This window comes from Nylanderia fulva, unplaced genomic scaffold (genome assembly GCF_048542155.1).
Source record: "Nylanderia fulva isolate GAGA-0341 unplaced genomic scaffold, ASM4854215v1 Scaffold275, whole genome shotgun sequence".
Taxonomy (NCBI): Eukaryota; Metazoa; Arthropoda; class Insecta; order Hymenoptera; family Formicidae; genus Nylanderia; species Nylanderia fulva.
The window spans coordinates 73,795-88,676 of record NW_028190342.1 but is presented as its reverse complement, the minus strand read 5'-3'; the positions used below and the strand labels follow the sequence as shown (position 1 = coordinate 88,676).

The following is a 14,882-nucleotide window of genomic DNA, read 5'->3' as shown; positions in this document are numbered from 1 at the left end:
ACTTTCAGCTTTTATCCAGCTTATTTCTCAAACGAGCATCTCTAGATTTAATTTTTTTCTTCACTCGCGCCTGCACTCGGATAAGCTGCTAAGCATTCATACAACACGCGATACGAGCAGTTTATTTCTCTTCGCGTCTCATCTTCTCTCTCTTTCGAGGCTATATTTACGTTTTAACTTTACGCTCTCGACACGAGCGAATCCTTTTTACGCGAGGATTTAGAACGCGATAATTACAGCTCGATCGCGATCGCGAGACATAAAAAAGTTACGAATGATAATTAATATTAATATTTCGTGAGAGAAAAAAGGAAACAAGACGCGCGCGGGATATATTTATCCTGGTGATTTTATTCGGTCGACGATGATTATTATTATTATTATTATTATTCCCATCGTCGACTCGCGCGATCTTCTTCTTCGAAGGCTGAATTTTACACGATTTTTATCATACGCAACAACAAGCTTTACCGCGCTTTGTTATACTAATACATAATTTAAAAGGATAATCCTTTCGATTCGATTCGAGACCATTTTTCTAGTCGAGATAATTTCGCGCAAAAAGGGTGTAAAAAATGTTTCGAGCGACGGTAAAGCTTTATAGACGTCTTCGATATATAAAATATATACTATGTATTTTACTTTTTATCGGTCCATTCTTCGGAGAGATCCTCTCTCGTAATTTTTCTGCCTAAACATCGGCTATAAGATATTTTACACGCTAACGATAACGATTATACGTTTATTTCGCGTTCTCTTTCTCTCTCAGCTCGAAATCAGCTGATCGCCTGTCAAAAATATTATTCGCCGAGACGAGCATGCGATTATTATTATTATTTTTTTTTTATACAGACAATTCAATTCACTTCTTTTCTCTGCTCCTATCTTCTTCTTATCCTTTTTATCTATATATTTTCTACACTCTTTGTACATATAAATTTATCCAGTGTGGATCTTCCCTTCCCTTTCCTTTCCAGTGTATTTATTTTATTCGTATTTCTTCTTTTTTCTTCGTTTTTTTCCGAAAACTTATATGAGAGAGAGAAAAAATGTAGAAAAATATAAAAAAGGCTTTTATTCTATATAAGATGCAAACCGCTTTGCAAATTTCCTTTATCGTTCTCTATCATTTTTACGCTTTTTTTATACCCGATGTTTCACGTGATTTCTGGTAAATTTTGTAATTAAATAAGGAAAGAAAGAAAGAGAGAAAGAGTATATTTATATGAATTGAAAGAAGGAATTTTTTAAATAAAAAATTTTATATTAAATATACTTTTTAAATTAAATATATACTTTATATATTATATTATACATTTTATATTATTATACACTTGTATTATATATTTGCATTTGTCTCTCTTGATCCGACAAGAGAGCTCTTCATCTTTAATCACTCGTAACTCGAAAAATTTATTATTGACATATCAATATTTTATATAATAGAGGAATGTTTTTACAAATTTTTTCTCCGCAGAATCTGTTGTTAAAATTAAATTAAATTAAAATTAAATTAAATTAAAATTAAATTAAATTAAAATTAAATTAAATTAAAATTAAATTAAAATTAAATTAAAATTAAATTAAAATTAAATTAAAATTAAATTAAAATTAAATAAAATTGTCTCGTGAAACACCGTGTATAATTATACGATATCAATGCTTGTAATCGCGCATTGATAGCATCCAGATTTTTTCCTTCACTCGGTCTCTCTCGTTAAAATATATAACGTATTTTTATCGCGTAATTAGATACATTTGCGACTATGCAAATATCGAAGCTGCGATATGCGATATTTGTTGCGCATATTTCTTTTTTTTTTATTTTTTGCACACTTAGATACACATACACACACACACAAGTACATTGAGTATTATATATTAATTATGGCGAAACTATAATTTTCATATCGTAGTCTTAATAAAGCGGGTATTGTAGGAGTGTGTTTGTGTTACGATTGGAAAAAAAAGTTCTTTGTGACAAAAACTAGCCGAGAGAGAAGGCTTGGATATATATGATAATGACGAGGTGATAAAGGTTTTTCTGTCGCGACCGAGGCCATTAATAAGCACTGTGTATTGCGATGTGATTGCTATGTTAATGATCGAAATATACATACATAAGCGACTTCGAAATTCGACGCGTTTAAGAGTGAAACCAGCGACGAAAAATTTTTTCGCCGTTGTTCTACGTGTATTTATATCCTTGAGCCTCGTAAACGTTATATAAAATCCATTTCATTACATTATATATATAAAAAAATCGCTATTTATTGTATTTGTCAAAGTGTAAAAATTATATAGAAAAGTGTAAAAATTATATAAACAATTGGAAATTAATTGATTCTTAATATAATTAATTAGCGCGCAATAACAATGTAATCTCGTGCAAAAATTGTCGGATATTTCTCACTCTCGATGTTTATGCAAATCCATTTATCGACAATTTTCCGGCGATTTCACTTGGAACCCCCTAAACGTTATATAAAATCCATTCTATTTCACTATATTAAAAAAATACTATTCATTGTATTTTTCAAAATGTGTAAAAATCGTATAGAAAAATGTTAGAAGCTGATTGATTCGTAATGTAATTAATTAACATACAATGACAATGTTTATCAGCAATTTAATCGATGTTATTCCGTGTATTTATCTTTGAAAGCCCTGGAAACATTATATAAAATCCATTTCATTCCATTATATAAAAAAAATACTATTTATTATATTTTTCAAAGTGTAAAATCGTATAAAAAATTGTTGAAAACTGACTGTTCCTAATATAATTAATTAATTAATTAATTAACGCGCAGTGACAATGTAATTTCGCAGAAAAAAAAATGGCGGATATTTTTCTCTCAATGTTTCTATACAAATCCATCCGTTTATTGGCCAATTTGTCGCCGGTTTCACTCCTGCGAGTGAAAATGTTCATGTTTAGGCTATTCTTAGGAACGTGCGTGGAATGACTGCGGAATTAACGTGTGTAAAGCATTAATTAACTACTAATAAGCGTATGCCGTAAGCGTCACGATATCGCGAAGAAAATTCCGACTCTTCGCGGTGTCCTTCATTTTTAAACATCGCTTTGTCCTGCCTTCAATATAAGCGATATGAAGCGAAAGAAATCGTTCGTAATAAATAAATAAAGGAAGGAAATAGGGACGAGAGCGACAAACCACACGCGACACGTGTGGTTGTCTCCTCTAGTTGTAAACGAACAAATGCATCTCTCACGAATGCAATTCTCTCGGATCACCCAGATATTCGAATAAAGATTCGCGCGAGACACGCCAAGTTTCGAAAGAGCGAGTTTCTTCGTGTAAAATAAGCGAAATTATAAGCACAAGTTATTAAGCACACAAAAGCGAATAATGGCCGCGTTGGGTGGAGAAAATCGCCAGGTAGCAACGCGATTGGTCAGATTCTTACAGCACTCGACGCTGATTCGTTGAACCCGAAAGTAGGAACCAATCGCGTTCGATTAGCTTATTTAGGTTAGGTTTTCTCCGCTGAAAGGCGGCCAATTTAACGCTGTTTCGCATCGATAGAAGGGATGAAGACCGAAAATTGAAATAGATGTCGTCAGATATGACGGTGAAAGGGAATGATCTCTGTAATTATTGTCTATTAAGGCAAAAGAGGGAAAGGAAATAGGATACACCGCAGATTGCGGCTAGCGATGGGATTAAGTGTCTCGCAAATATGTTCAAATTATGATTTCGAACTATTGATCTATGATTTGAACCTGGATGTATGTTTGAATCTTTTATGAATGAATAGAAGTGTATGGATGTGTAACAGGTATTATAAATGCATTTTTTAATCTTAGAGTTCGAAGTACCATTTGTAAAAGATTCGAGTTTTCACGACGAAAAGTACTTGTGAGTGCTATTTCGAACTTTGCAGATCTACTCGATCTAAAATTCAAGCACAAAACTGTTCTAAATTCGAGTATTGCTCGAATTCTAGAAAGTGGAACTCGATGATTGAACTCATCTGAGATTTCTAACATACCGAACTTATCCCTCCCTAATCGCCGCATTTCAACCCGACGAAATCAGCTGTGTGTGTCGAGAAAGAAGGAAACATACGTGCGCGAGGATGCATCATGCGAATCATCAAAAGTCGCCGTTGTTAGCCGAACTTTACCTCCAATTGTGATATGTGCTGAATGTGATCAGACAGCGTCCGTCAACAGCCATCGACTGCCAAAAAAAAACTCGAGATTTCTCTCATAGGTTCCTCGCAGCGTGTGTTGGGATTCTTATAAAAGAGCTCGTCGACGTATTGCGTGATTTTTCTTCTTCCTCTTCGAGTTCCTTCAGTGCGAGGGAACCAGACGAAATCCACGATTGCGATTTACCGTTCCATAAATTGTACATTGATCTGTTATTTCAAGAAATCTGAATGCGGCCATCGATTACATATTAATTCAATTTCGCGATGCGAACCTGCTTATCATTTCCCCCTCTTTTTGAAGATTAGGATTCGGGATCTCCTGTATTTCTTCCTTTTTATTTTTCCCGTTTTCTTTTCTCTCCGCAAATAATTTATTCTTTGCTACGGAAGGACCGCTTTCCCGAAAAGTAGAAACGAAACGAGCTCAAGGACGTCGCGAACGTTACATGTAATAATTTTAAGCGAACGATGAGGTATAAGGAAGCGACTGAAGCTACTTTGTATCGAGGAACACTTCGCGCAGCCCCTTAATAAGGGAAGCGAAGGAATCTACAGCGAGCACCGAATATGGCCACTACTTCGTTTTCGTAAGACGTATCTTGAAAATATTTGTATGTAAATGAATGACAAAATAATAAAAAGGATATACGCTGTAAAAGACATCTTCTTTTTCTCCCTTTTATTTCTTGGTTTTCTCTCCTTTACTAAACAATAATCCAGGTAGCAAACTGACGTCATTAAACATCAAAGTAACCTCATTGACGTTTGATGACATCATTAAACGTCAAAATGACATTATTTGACGTCATTAAACGTCAAAATGACATCATTGACGTCATTAAACGTCAAAATGGCGTCATTGACGTCATTAAACGTCAAAATGACATCGTTTTGACATCTGATGACGTCATCGACGTCTAAATGACGTACGCTTGCTACTTGGAAAGTTACTTAAGTAAAACTTAAAGAAATAACGTTTTCCGGTATGTTTACCCGTCGCGACCTGGTTTCTTAAAGTTATGACGGCTATAACCAGGTATAGAAGAAGAGGAGGAAAGGGACAGAAGGTCTGTTGATTAAAGGTAGAGCAGGTATATAGATTTCGGGTTCGCATGTCTTCACGCACGTGTCTCGTGTGAATGAAATATTTCTTGGAGCTATTTTTAGATCGCATACGCGCTATCTACAGCTGGAGCAAAGTCACTTCTGGTATGAGATGGCTCGGAAGGAAACCGGACATTGAATAGCTACTCGTGCGATCGAATACCATTCGAGATATTCGGCACAATATAATTGATAATATATGTATAATGTAATGATGTAATATATATAAAATTAAATTGTTACTTTTAAACTCATTGCAGCGCGCTCAGTTTTTTTAACTAAAATTTTTTTATTTCTTTTTATTTTATATTAATTTTAAATTTGCATAAGTTTTTAAATTTTAATTTTTTATAAAAATGTTTATTTATTCGCGCAATAATTGGACATTACTTTTTGTAGAGATATTAATTTTAGAACATAAATTTTTGTCAATTGATAGATTTTTTTACTTAAAAATACTTTTTTGTTTAACACTTTTTCACATGGCGCATGGACTTGGCATCTTGTTTATCTTTTTTTTTAAAAGATAAGTTTTTTTATAATTCTACATTTGCAAATTTAAATTTTTATTGATTCATTATACGACTCTATATATGTCTGCAACTTTAATTTTCCACTGGTACAAGTTTCTACTTTCACTTGGCGCAATTTTTTTTTTATTTCATTACTTTTGTTACGATTGTACATGGATTTATAATCGATAATTTTTCATACAATTCTATTGTACATGGGTTGCAATGGATAATTTTGTTAATGGCGTGCCCTTAACTGGTCGCCTTTTTTACCTTTTTAAAGGGTGATTTTTTAGAGATTATATCATTCATTTTTGTATATGATAGCATCTTTAAATAAATAAGCAAATTCAATTTTTCTGGCATGTTCTTATTTTAGGTACTATATCCAATAATTAATATACAAAATTAAATATGATTCTATCACACAATTTGTATCAAAATATATACTTTAAAAAATTTATTTTAATTTATTTAATCATTTTTTTCTTGTATTGTAAAAGGGGGGGGGATTTTATTTTCTCAGGTCTTGAAACATCTGGCCTTTTTCCCCAAAATTTTTTTGGGTTTTTAAAAACTTGGGTAATTGCAATGGATTTTTTAAGATTCCCAGGGGAAAATTTTTTGGGAAATTTTTTTTCGGAATTTTTCAGTCATCCACCACATATTCACCACAAATTTTTAAAGGAAAAGCATTTTTTTCCATATTTTTTTTTTTTCCTTAGGGGGTAGTCCATTTTTTTTAATCTCAAGCTATGAAGCAAAACATTTTGAAAACATTTTTCTTTCTATGTTTCTGCTTTTTTTAAAAATTTTCGGGGAAATTTTTTTTGGGGAATATGCTTTTTCCTCCTGCAGAAAAAGGCTTTGTACTTTAATAAAATCTTTATTTTTTGTAATCATTTTTTCCCTTTTTTTTGGGAATTTAAAAAACCCAAATTTTTTGACTATTTGTCTTGCTCCCTCAAAAAAACAAACCCTATTTTCCCCAAAAGCCCCCATTCAAGAAAAAAACTTTGATTTTTATTTACTTTAAAAAATAAAGATCAAGAACACGGTATTTTTCCCCCGCCAAAATTTAAAGGGGGTACCGGAACCCCGGGGTATTTTAAAAAGGGGTCGGGCTTTTTAGCTTTATAATATTTCAAATTTTTTAAAAACGGCTTTTAAACAATCGGTTTTTTACTAGACTTAATAATAGATTTATTTAAAATTTATTAATAAAAGTGTCTTTTTTTTGCTCTACGTGATTTTAAGCAAGATTAAAAATTTTCAAAGTCGAAATATGAAAAATTTTTTTTAAAAAATCCCCGTAAAAACATTTTATCATCATCGACCACGAAAAACATATAGTATCGTGCTACACGTTTTTCCCCAAAATAACAAAACCCCGCACAAAATTTACCGTTTCACAACCATGAAAAATGATTTTGGAAATGCCACTTTCCCCGTTTTAAAACCAAACCCATTTTTGCCCTCCCCATATTGAAACGTGGGGGGGTTAAAATTTTTAAAAATTTTAATGTTTCATTCAATTTTAATGTTATTATTTGCAAATTTTTTTTCATTTAAAAAATTTTTGTGAAAACTTACAGTCTGTGAACAAAAACAGATTTTTCTATTTTTAAAAAATATTTAAAAAAATATAAAACTTATAAAATGCCTATTTATGATTTGCATATTTTTAAAAATTTTCTTAAATTTTTTCTTATTTTTTTTCTTTTTAATCAAGCGGGAGAAAATTTTCACTCACCCTTTACATGGGTTTGGGGAAAAGGCTATTACATCCCCGGGATTCGATTTGCTTTAAAAAAAAAATCTTTAAAATTTTAGTGCTATTTAAAAATTTTTTTTAAAAATTTTTCTGGCTTTTTTTTTTTTCGGGGACCTATATACCCCAAAAATTAATTTAAAAAAATTTAAATTTTTTTTTCACCCTTTTATCAAAAAATATATTTTTTTAAAATTTATTTAATCTTTTTTCTTTGGGGATTTAGGGGAAAGGATTTATTGCCCCATGTCCCCTTGAAGAACTGGCCTGTAATCCATAATAATTTTTTAATACTTTGGGGTAAGTTGGGCAATAAATTTTGATTTGGTTTTCCCCTGGAATTTGGGGTTTTGTCGGATTACCCGTCATCCCCCATATGCACCTAAATTTAAAAAAAACGCTTTTTTTCCCTAGATTTCTTCCCTTTTTGGGAAAAATTTTTTAAAAAAAAATTTTATTAAAAAAAATTTTAAGGAAAAAAATTTTTAAAAAGGGAAAAAAATTAAAAAAAATTCTCTCATAAAAGGGGGGGTTTGGGAAAAAAAAGTGGGGAATTTCGAAAAAATTTTACTAAATCTTTACGATTTATTTGGTTTTTAAACAAAAAAATTTTTAAAATTTTTTTGTTTTAAAGGGATTCCCCAAAAGTAAACATTAGATTTAATTTCAAAAAATTCAATACGGGGTTTTTAAGTCAAATTTTTAAAAAAAGCTCTTTTTGGGGCGTAAGGATTGAATCCAAAAAATATTTCTTTCTTGCCTCTAGAAAAAAAACATAAATTATGATGGCACCAGATAAAGAATTCATATTAATAGTAGTACACAATCCAGTTGATTGATATTTAAAAAGAAACAAAAATATATTTCAAAGTTAGATTATTTTTTTGGTTGTTAATTTAATCTGTATGCTACATTGGATGTTAATATCTATTCAATTAAATAAAGAAAAATAAAAGAATAAAGCTTAAAAATTATACAAAATGCAGTATTTAATTACTAATTTAACAAATTATGAACTTTTAGAGTTTGTTAAATAGTGCTTTCTTCTTTGGTAACAATATTATATTTTTAAGTTTGATAATTATGAAAATATGTATATATAGTAATTCATGGCATTTTATTTTGTATTTAATACAATTATAAATGTACATTTCTCATCGCAATAAAATATCACAGTATCTTTTTTATAATTTAATTTTAATATTGAGATTGTTTTTATTCAGTGGAAAAAAAATGTGTAGTTGGTCCCTATTAATTATACATACATATAAGAGTGTCGCACAAATAATTCTATGCAGTCTTTTTAAGATAATATAAAAATACTTATAAATATAATCAATTAAAATACATATAATCAAAATTGTATGTATTAAAATTCAATAGCATATAAAAAAGATTTTTTAAAATTATATATATATAATAAAAATCCAACATTTTATATATATATATATATATATATAATATAAATATAAATATATATTTATTTATTGTATATCATAACGATCATTGTTGGGAGCTATTATTAGTAGTTTATTATTGGTATGTTAAGGCAAGATGACATAAGCGAACCGAATATATTTATTTATTTATTTATTTGTCTTTTTATTATCTTATACTTTTTATATTTTATTTTTCATTTTTTATATTTTATTTTAGTAATTTGCCATATGGTACATCACAATTTAGCGAGAATGTAAATATTGTTAACTTTTAACTTTGACATAATTTTCGGCGTGTTTATTCGTTAGTACAGTGTGCTCAGTCGTAGCAAGATGACACAAGTGAAACGCAGTTAATTTACCATCCGATCTTAAGTTAAGTCTCACCGGAGCGTACTTTTAAATGTCAATAACGATATGCAGTAACTCATTGTAAGTCTCATTTGTTACATTTCACGTTTTCAATTTAAATGTTGATTCTGATTGCATGTACATTAATTTCTAGAATGCTTCTATTGTAATTTTGAAAAGGACCACAACCCGTATGGTCGAAACGTCAATAAATATAGTTTAACAAATCGAATAGACAGCCAGTGTAGTCAGTTTAATATCTACTACCTTAGTATTTCATTCCTGGCGAACGAAATTTAATATTTTATTGTTACAATATATTATGGTATATACAGGCCAGATGCTTGCAATGACACTGAGCAATAAAATCCTTGCCACTACAATCACAATGATAAAAATGATTAAATAAATTTAAAATAAATTTTTAAAAATATATTATTTTGATACAAATTGTGTGATGAATAATATTTAATTTTGTATATTAATTATTGGATATATATGTACATAAAATAAGAAAATGCCAGAAAAATTGAATTTGCTTATTTATTTAAAGATGCTTATCATATACAAAAATGAATGATATAATCTCTAAAAACTCACCTTTAAAAAAAGGTAAAAAAAGGCGACCAGTTAAGGGCACGCCATTAACAAAAATTATCTATTGCAAACCCATGTACAATAGAATTGTATGAAAAATTATCGATTATAAACACATGTACAATCGTAACAAAAGTAATGAAATAAAAAAAAAATTGCGCCAAGTGAAAGTAGAAACTTGTACCAGTGAAAATTAAAGTTGCAGACATATATAGAGTCGTATAATGAATCAATAAAAATTTAAATTTGCAAATGTAGAATTGTACCATAAAAAAACTTATCTTTTAAAAAAAAAGATAAACAAGATGCCAAGTCCATGCGCCATGTGAAAAAGTGTTAAACAAAAAAGTATTTTTAAGTAAAAAAATCTATCAATTGACAAAAATTTATGTTCTAAAATTAATATCTCTACAAAAAGTAATGTCCAATTATTGCGCGAATAAATAAACATTTTTATAAAAAATTAAAATTTAAAAACTTATGCAAATTTAAAATTAATATAAAATAAAAAGAAATAAAAAAATTTTAGTTAAAAAAACTGGGCGCGCTGCTAAATAATATTCTAATGATATTAAAATTAAATTGTTACTTTTAAACTCATTGCAGCGCGCCCAGTTTTTTTAACTAAAATTTTTTTATTTCTTTTTATTTTATATTAATTTTAAATTTGCATAAGATTTTAAATTTTAATTTTTTATAAAAATGTTTATTTATTCGCGCAATAATTGGACATTACTTTTTGTAAAGATATTAATTTTAGAACATAAATTTATGTCAATTGATAGATTTTTTTACATAAAAATACTTTTTTGTTTGACATATGCACTTACGCGGTTTTATGCATATATTAAAAGTATTAAATTATTATAAAAAACGTGTATCACAGTATAAATTATTAATAAAATAATAACAATAAATATAATAATATATAAATAAAAATTATTTGAAATTTATAAATGTTATATTGATTTTATATACATATAGTTTGTCATACTTAGCTGTAAAGACATTTAAAATATGCTCATCCAATGACTCGGCTGCTTTGATCATTTTCCGCCAATCGGCTACTGGTGGGTATATTTTTTCTTCTATGACAGAATTATTTATATGCGCGTATGCTGTACTAACATAAACTAGTGCCTTTAATAAATAAATACGTTTTAATAGTAAAGTTACATTTTTTTTTAAATAATAAAGACTTAAATGAACTTAATTGCAATTGAAAGGAAATCATATTTATTTTTGTTGTTAAGTGTTTAACTGTAATTCTTTTTACGTAAAAAAGAATAAAATTATTGTTCGACAAAATTTTTATACTATAATAACAATAGTTTGTAATATTAATTATTATATAAAACACATTAAATAATTTATATATTAATAGATACTTAAAAAAACACTAAATACGCCATTTGTCACATTTATACTTACTAGAAGATTTTTCATATCTTGAGCTAAGATACAGATATCTCTTGTCGATCTAGTATTTATAAAAATAGCATACTTTAAGCTGTCATTAAATCTCACACTCGCTGCTGCATGAATTATTATAGTCACTCTTTCAACTAACATTTCTCTATCGGCAGCCGACAGACCCAAGTTCTCTTTACTAACATCACCAAAAAGTGGAATTATTTTTTTTAAATTTGAAGGTTGCTCTTTTCGCAGTTTATCGAATAACTGAAATAAAAATACATGTTATATAACGTACTTATATTACAATTGCCATGATTCTTATATCTTCAATAATTTTGCAAAAAAATTGTAGAATATTTTTGTTACTTTTACACTATATCTTACGTTTTCAAATGTTCTCTCTACTATTACTTATACGTTTTTTAATTAAATTTATCACTTTTATCAAATTGTAAAATTAATTTTTTGTAAAAATAAGAAGCGTCATATGATAACACTCTCAAAAGAACATTTTCATTTAATCGTTAGAATAATTCTTAAAAAATTCAAAAAAGTATCTATACTTCTGTAATTGACTTACCGGTAATTTCAATATTTGTTCGAGCCTTTCGTTAATGCTTTGTTCTTTTTTTGGGCGCATCAATATAAACACTTCGCGAACATCTGGGCAAGATCGCAGTATCTTCTCCATGCATACTTTACCCATAAATCCTGTCGCACCTGTTAAAAATATACTTTGTCCAGCGTAAAACGATGTAATTGACTTGATTGGATTATTTATATTCTCATCCATCGTTATTAAAACAAAATCAATATAAATAATATAATAACAACGTAACTGCCAAAAATAAATACAAGTGCACTCGGAAATTTAATGATCTCTTTTATATTGATTTTTTTACAGCAGGAGTTTGATTAGATGACAAACTGAGCTCAAACTTCAACGACGTACGCTACTTAATTAAAATCATATGCTAGATTATCATTTGCTATATAACGTTTTGTTAAATAGATGTGCATCCAGACATTAATAAAACGGAAACTCTTTAAACCAAGGTTGAAAGAGCAAACTTACATAATGCAGTCTAATGTATGCTTGATCCAGTAGTATAATGACATGCTTTTTTGCAGTTTATTCTACAGTTTTTTTAACGTTATATTACAATTTTTTTTATTTTACACTAGACAACAGAAATTAACTTGTGTTGTCCAAATAAAATTTATTTCTTAAACCTTGACATTCTTCATGAATAAGAAGGTATATTCCTTCTTTTTCTCAACAATAAAATACTCGATAAAAAATTGATATAAATTTGTATTATTATAATTAGTTTATTAATGTTTATACAGTAATTATCTAAACTTAATAACAATCTAGATTATATATTTGGTGCAACCGCAATTGTTAAATCAAATTTTTTTTATAAAACAATTAATACACATTAATATTTATCATATATTATCCACATAATGAGAGTGCCGACCAATATTTTCACAATTCTATCGAGCCATAGCATCCTACAATCATAAAAGAGAATTAAATTATTATTTTGGACCATATATTTATATCAAATCATTAAAATCTCTTTCAGAATAACTCGGCTAATTGAATTTATATTTGAGATAGCTTAGTTTTACTATTATAGTGCTCGAAAAAATAAACAATTTGTTTGTGCAATTTTATATAAAATTTAATGGATCAAAATTTTCACTGCGCGTTCCTACGTTGCCGACCTAATTTTCAAACTATAGGACTTCAATCGATCGACCAAACAATCGTACAGGTAACTTCGCGACGTCGCGTTTCCGCGTTAACGTTATCTCCGATTTTTTATCTCTCTCTCTCTCTCTCTGTTTTGTTCTCTGATTAATTTTTAGAATCACAATAGAGGCTGTGTAAAATTATATATCTTTCGATCTCGCAAAAATGATATAATGATATCTTTTCGTGTGTTTCTAAGTACGTACATATGTATCTGTGACGCGAGTTTTGCAACGAGATATGCATACCATCGTCGATAAAATCGATCATTTGTTAAAGACAGATATTTTTTTAAGACCAAGCAAGCCCGAAATGAGCGAAAGGAAAATATGCAGTTCTGCGACCGAAATCCGTTCTCCATTTCATTAAGTGCATGTTACCTCTTTCGATGCAGTTTCGCTGCATTCAGGTGATTCATATCCTCATTCAGTAAGTAAATTTTTGCACCGATTACGCTGTTTCGAAAGTAATGCACTATATTGAAATTTCTGTAGTCAAATCCGAAGTCTTTATTATTCTCGGGTGACAGATCATCGAAGAAATGTTGTAATTTCCTATTCGTAAATTGCCATTCATGTGTCAAAAAAAACGCTAGAGCACTGTTTGCGCAATAGACCTTCCTCTGCAATTTTAATAGCCTAAAAGAAAAGAGCACTTTGCTAAATATTTTTTTTTTACATTTACATATACTTAAAGATTTCACTTCTTGTTATAAAATAAATAAATAAGATATATATGTATATACAATGTTCATAAAACTTTTTTTTTTAATCTAAAATAAACTTACAAGGGGGCGTCCGGAAAAAATTTTTAAAAGGGTTGAGTTTTATGAAAATCGGCAAATAGCATAATAATTTTAAAAAAAAAATAAAAAAAAAAACGGGATTTTGTGTTATCCCCCGGGGACCAAATAATTTTTTTCCCAAATAAAATTCTTAAAAATTTTTAAAAAAACCCATTTAAAACAGATGTTTTTTTTTTTATTTTTCCCTTTTACATATTCCCAACAGTTAAAACTGAACCCCAAAAATTTTTTCGGAACTGAAAAAAAAAAAGTCACTAATTAATCAGGGATAAATTTTAAACAAAAAAATGTAAACCCTGTGAAAAAAAATTTGTTTTTTTAAAAGAGTTGTCTAAAAAATTTCCCCCTTAAAATTTTTTGGAATTCTTTGGAAGAAAACATTTTTTAAAAATTTAAAAAATCTTTTTTAAAAAAAAAAAAATTTTTTCCATTTTTTTTTTTCCCCCCTTTTCCCGTTTCTCTTTTAAAAAAATTGCCTACACGGAATTTTTAGTTTATTCGGATGATTTTAAAAAATTATTAAAAAAAATTCCCCCTGTATTAAAAAAAAATTTTTTGGTTCAACATCTTATTAAAAACAAATGTAGTTTTTTTTCCCCAAAACAGTTTTTTCACTTTATTTTGTCTGACCTCGTATATTTGCTTAGGGGTTTTAAAAAAAATAAAAAGATTGAAAAACATTTTATTATTTGTAAAGCACATATATGCATTTTTTTTTGATTCCACTTTTCCCCCCCACGCCCCCCCTATTAAACATTGTTTATTGGCCACTTCAACAAAAAAAAATCCTTTTAAAAAAAAACCCAAAAAAACCCCCAACACGAAGAATAAAAAACTTTGGGCCCCCCCGTTTCCCCCCCCCCAAAACCAAAATTTTTCCCCCAACCCCCGTTAAAATTTTAATCTAGCGGGGGCCTTTTTAAAAAACTCCCGGATAAACGCT

The 14,882-nt window shown here is 28.9% G+C and overlaps 1 protein-coding gene and 1 long non-coding RNA gene across 2 annotated transcripts; one reads left to right on the top strand and one right to left on the bottom strand.

Annotated features, from left to right (window-relative positions):
- Positions 1–9,129: 9,129 nt before the first annotated feature.
- On the top strand, positions 9,130–9,591 carry LOC146722768 (uncharacterized). The gene is made up of 2 exons (XR_014924957.1): positions 9,130–9,440; positions 9,514–9,591. It is a non-coding gene; the product is annotated as an uncharacterized LOC146722768 (long non-coding RNA).
- Positions 9,592–10,883: 1,292 nt separating this feature from the next.
- Positions 10,884–12,342, bottom strand: LOC114928837 (fatty acyl-CoA reductase 1-like). The gene is made up of 3 exons (XM_085483883.1): positions 11,953–12,342; positions 11,388–11,636; positions 10,884–11,096 (listed from the first exon to the last, which is right to left on the bottom strand). The coding sequence occupies exons 1-3, from the start codon at positions 12,163–12,165 to the stop codon at positions 10,896–10,898; spliced, it is 663 nt and encodes a 220-aa protein (XP_085340009.1). The 5' UTR covers positions 12,166–12,342; the 3' UTR covers positions 10,884–10,895.
- Between the last annotated feature and the right edge of the window lie 2,540 nt (positions 12,343–14,882).

Excerpts from the sequence above, each read along its gene's own strand:
- LOC114928837 (XM_085483883.1), bottom strand. The coding sequence starts at position 12,165 with ATGGATGAGAATATAAATAATCCAATCAAGTCAATTACATCGTTTTAC. Across the intron at positions 11,637-11,952 it reads AACAAATATTGAAATTACCG|TTATTCGATAAACTGCGAAA; the intron begins GTAAGTCAATTA and ends TTTTTATTTCAG. Across the intron at positions 11,097-11,387 it reads AAGATATGAAAAATCTTCTA|GCACTAGTTTATGTTAGTAC; the intron begins GTAAGTATAAAT and ends TATTTATTAAAG.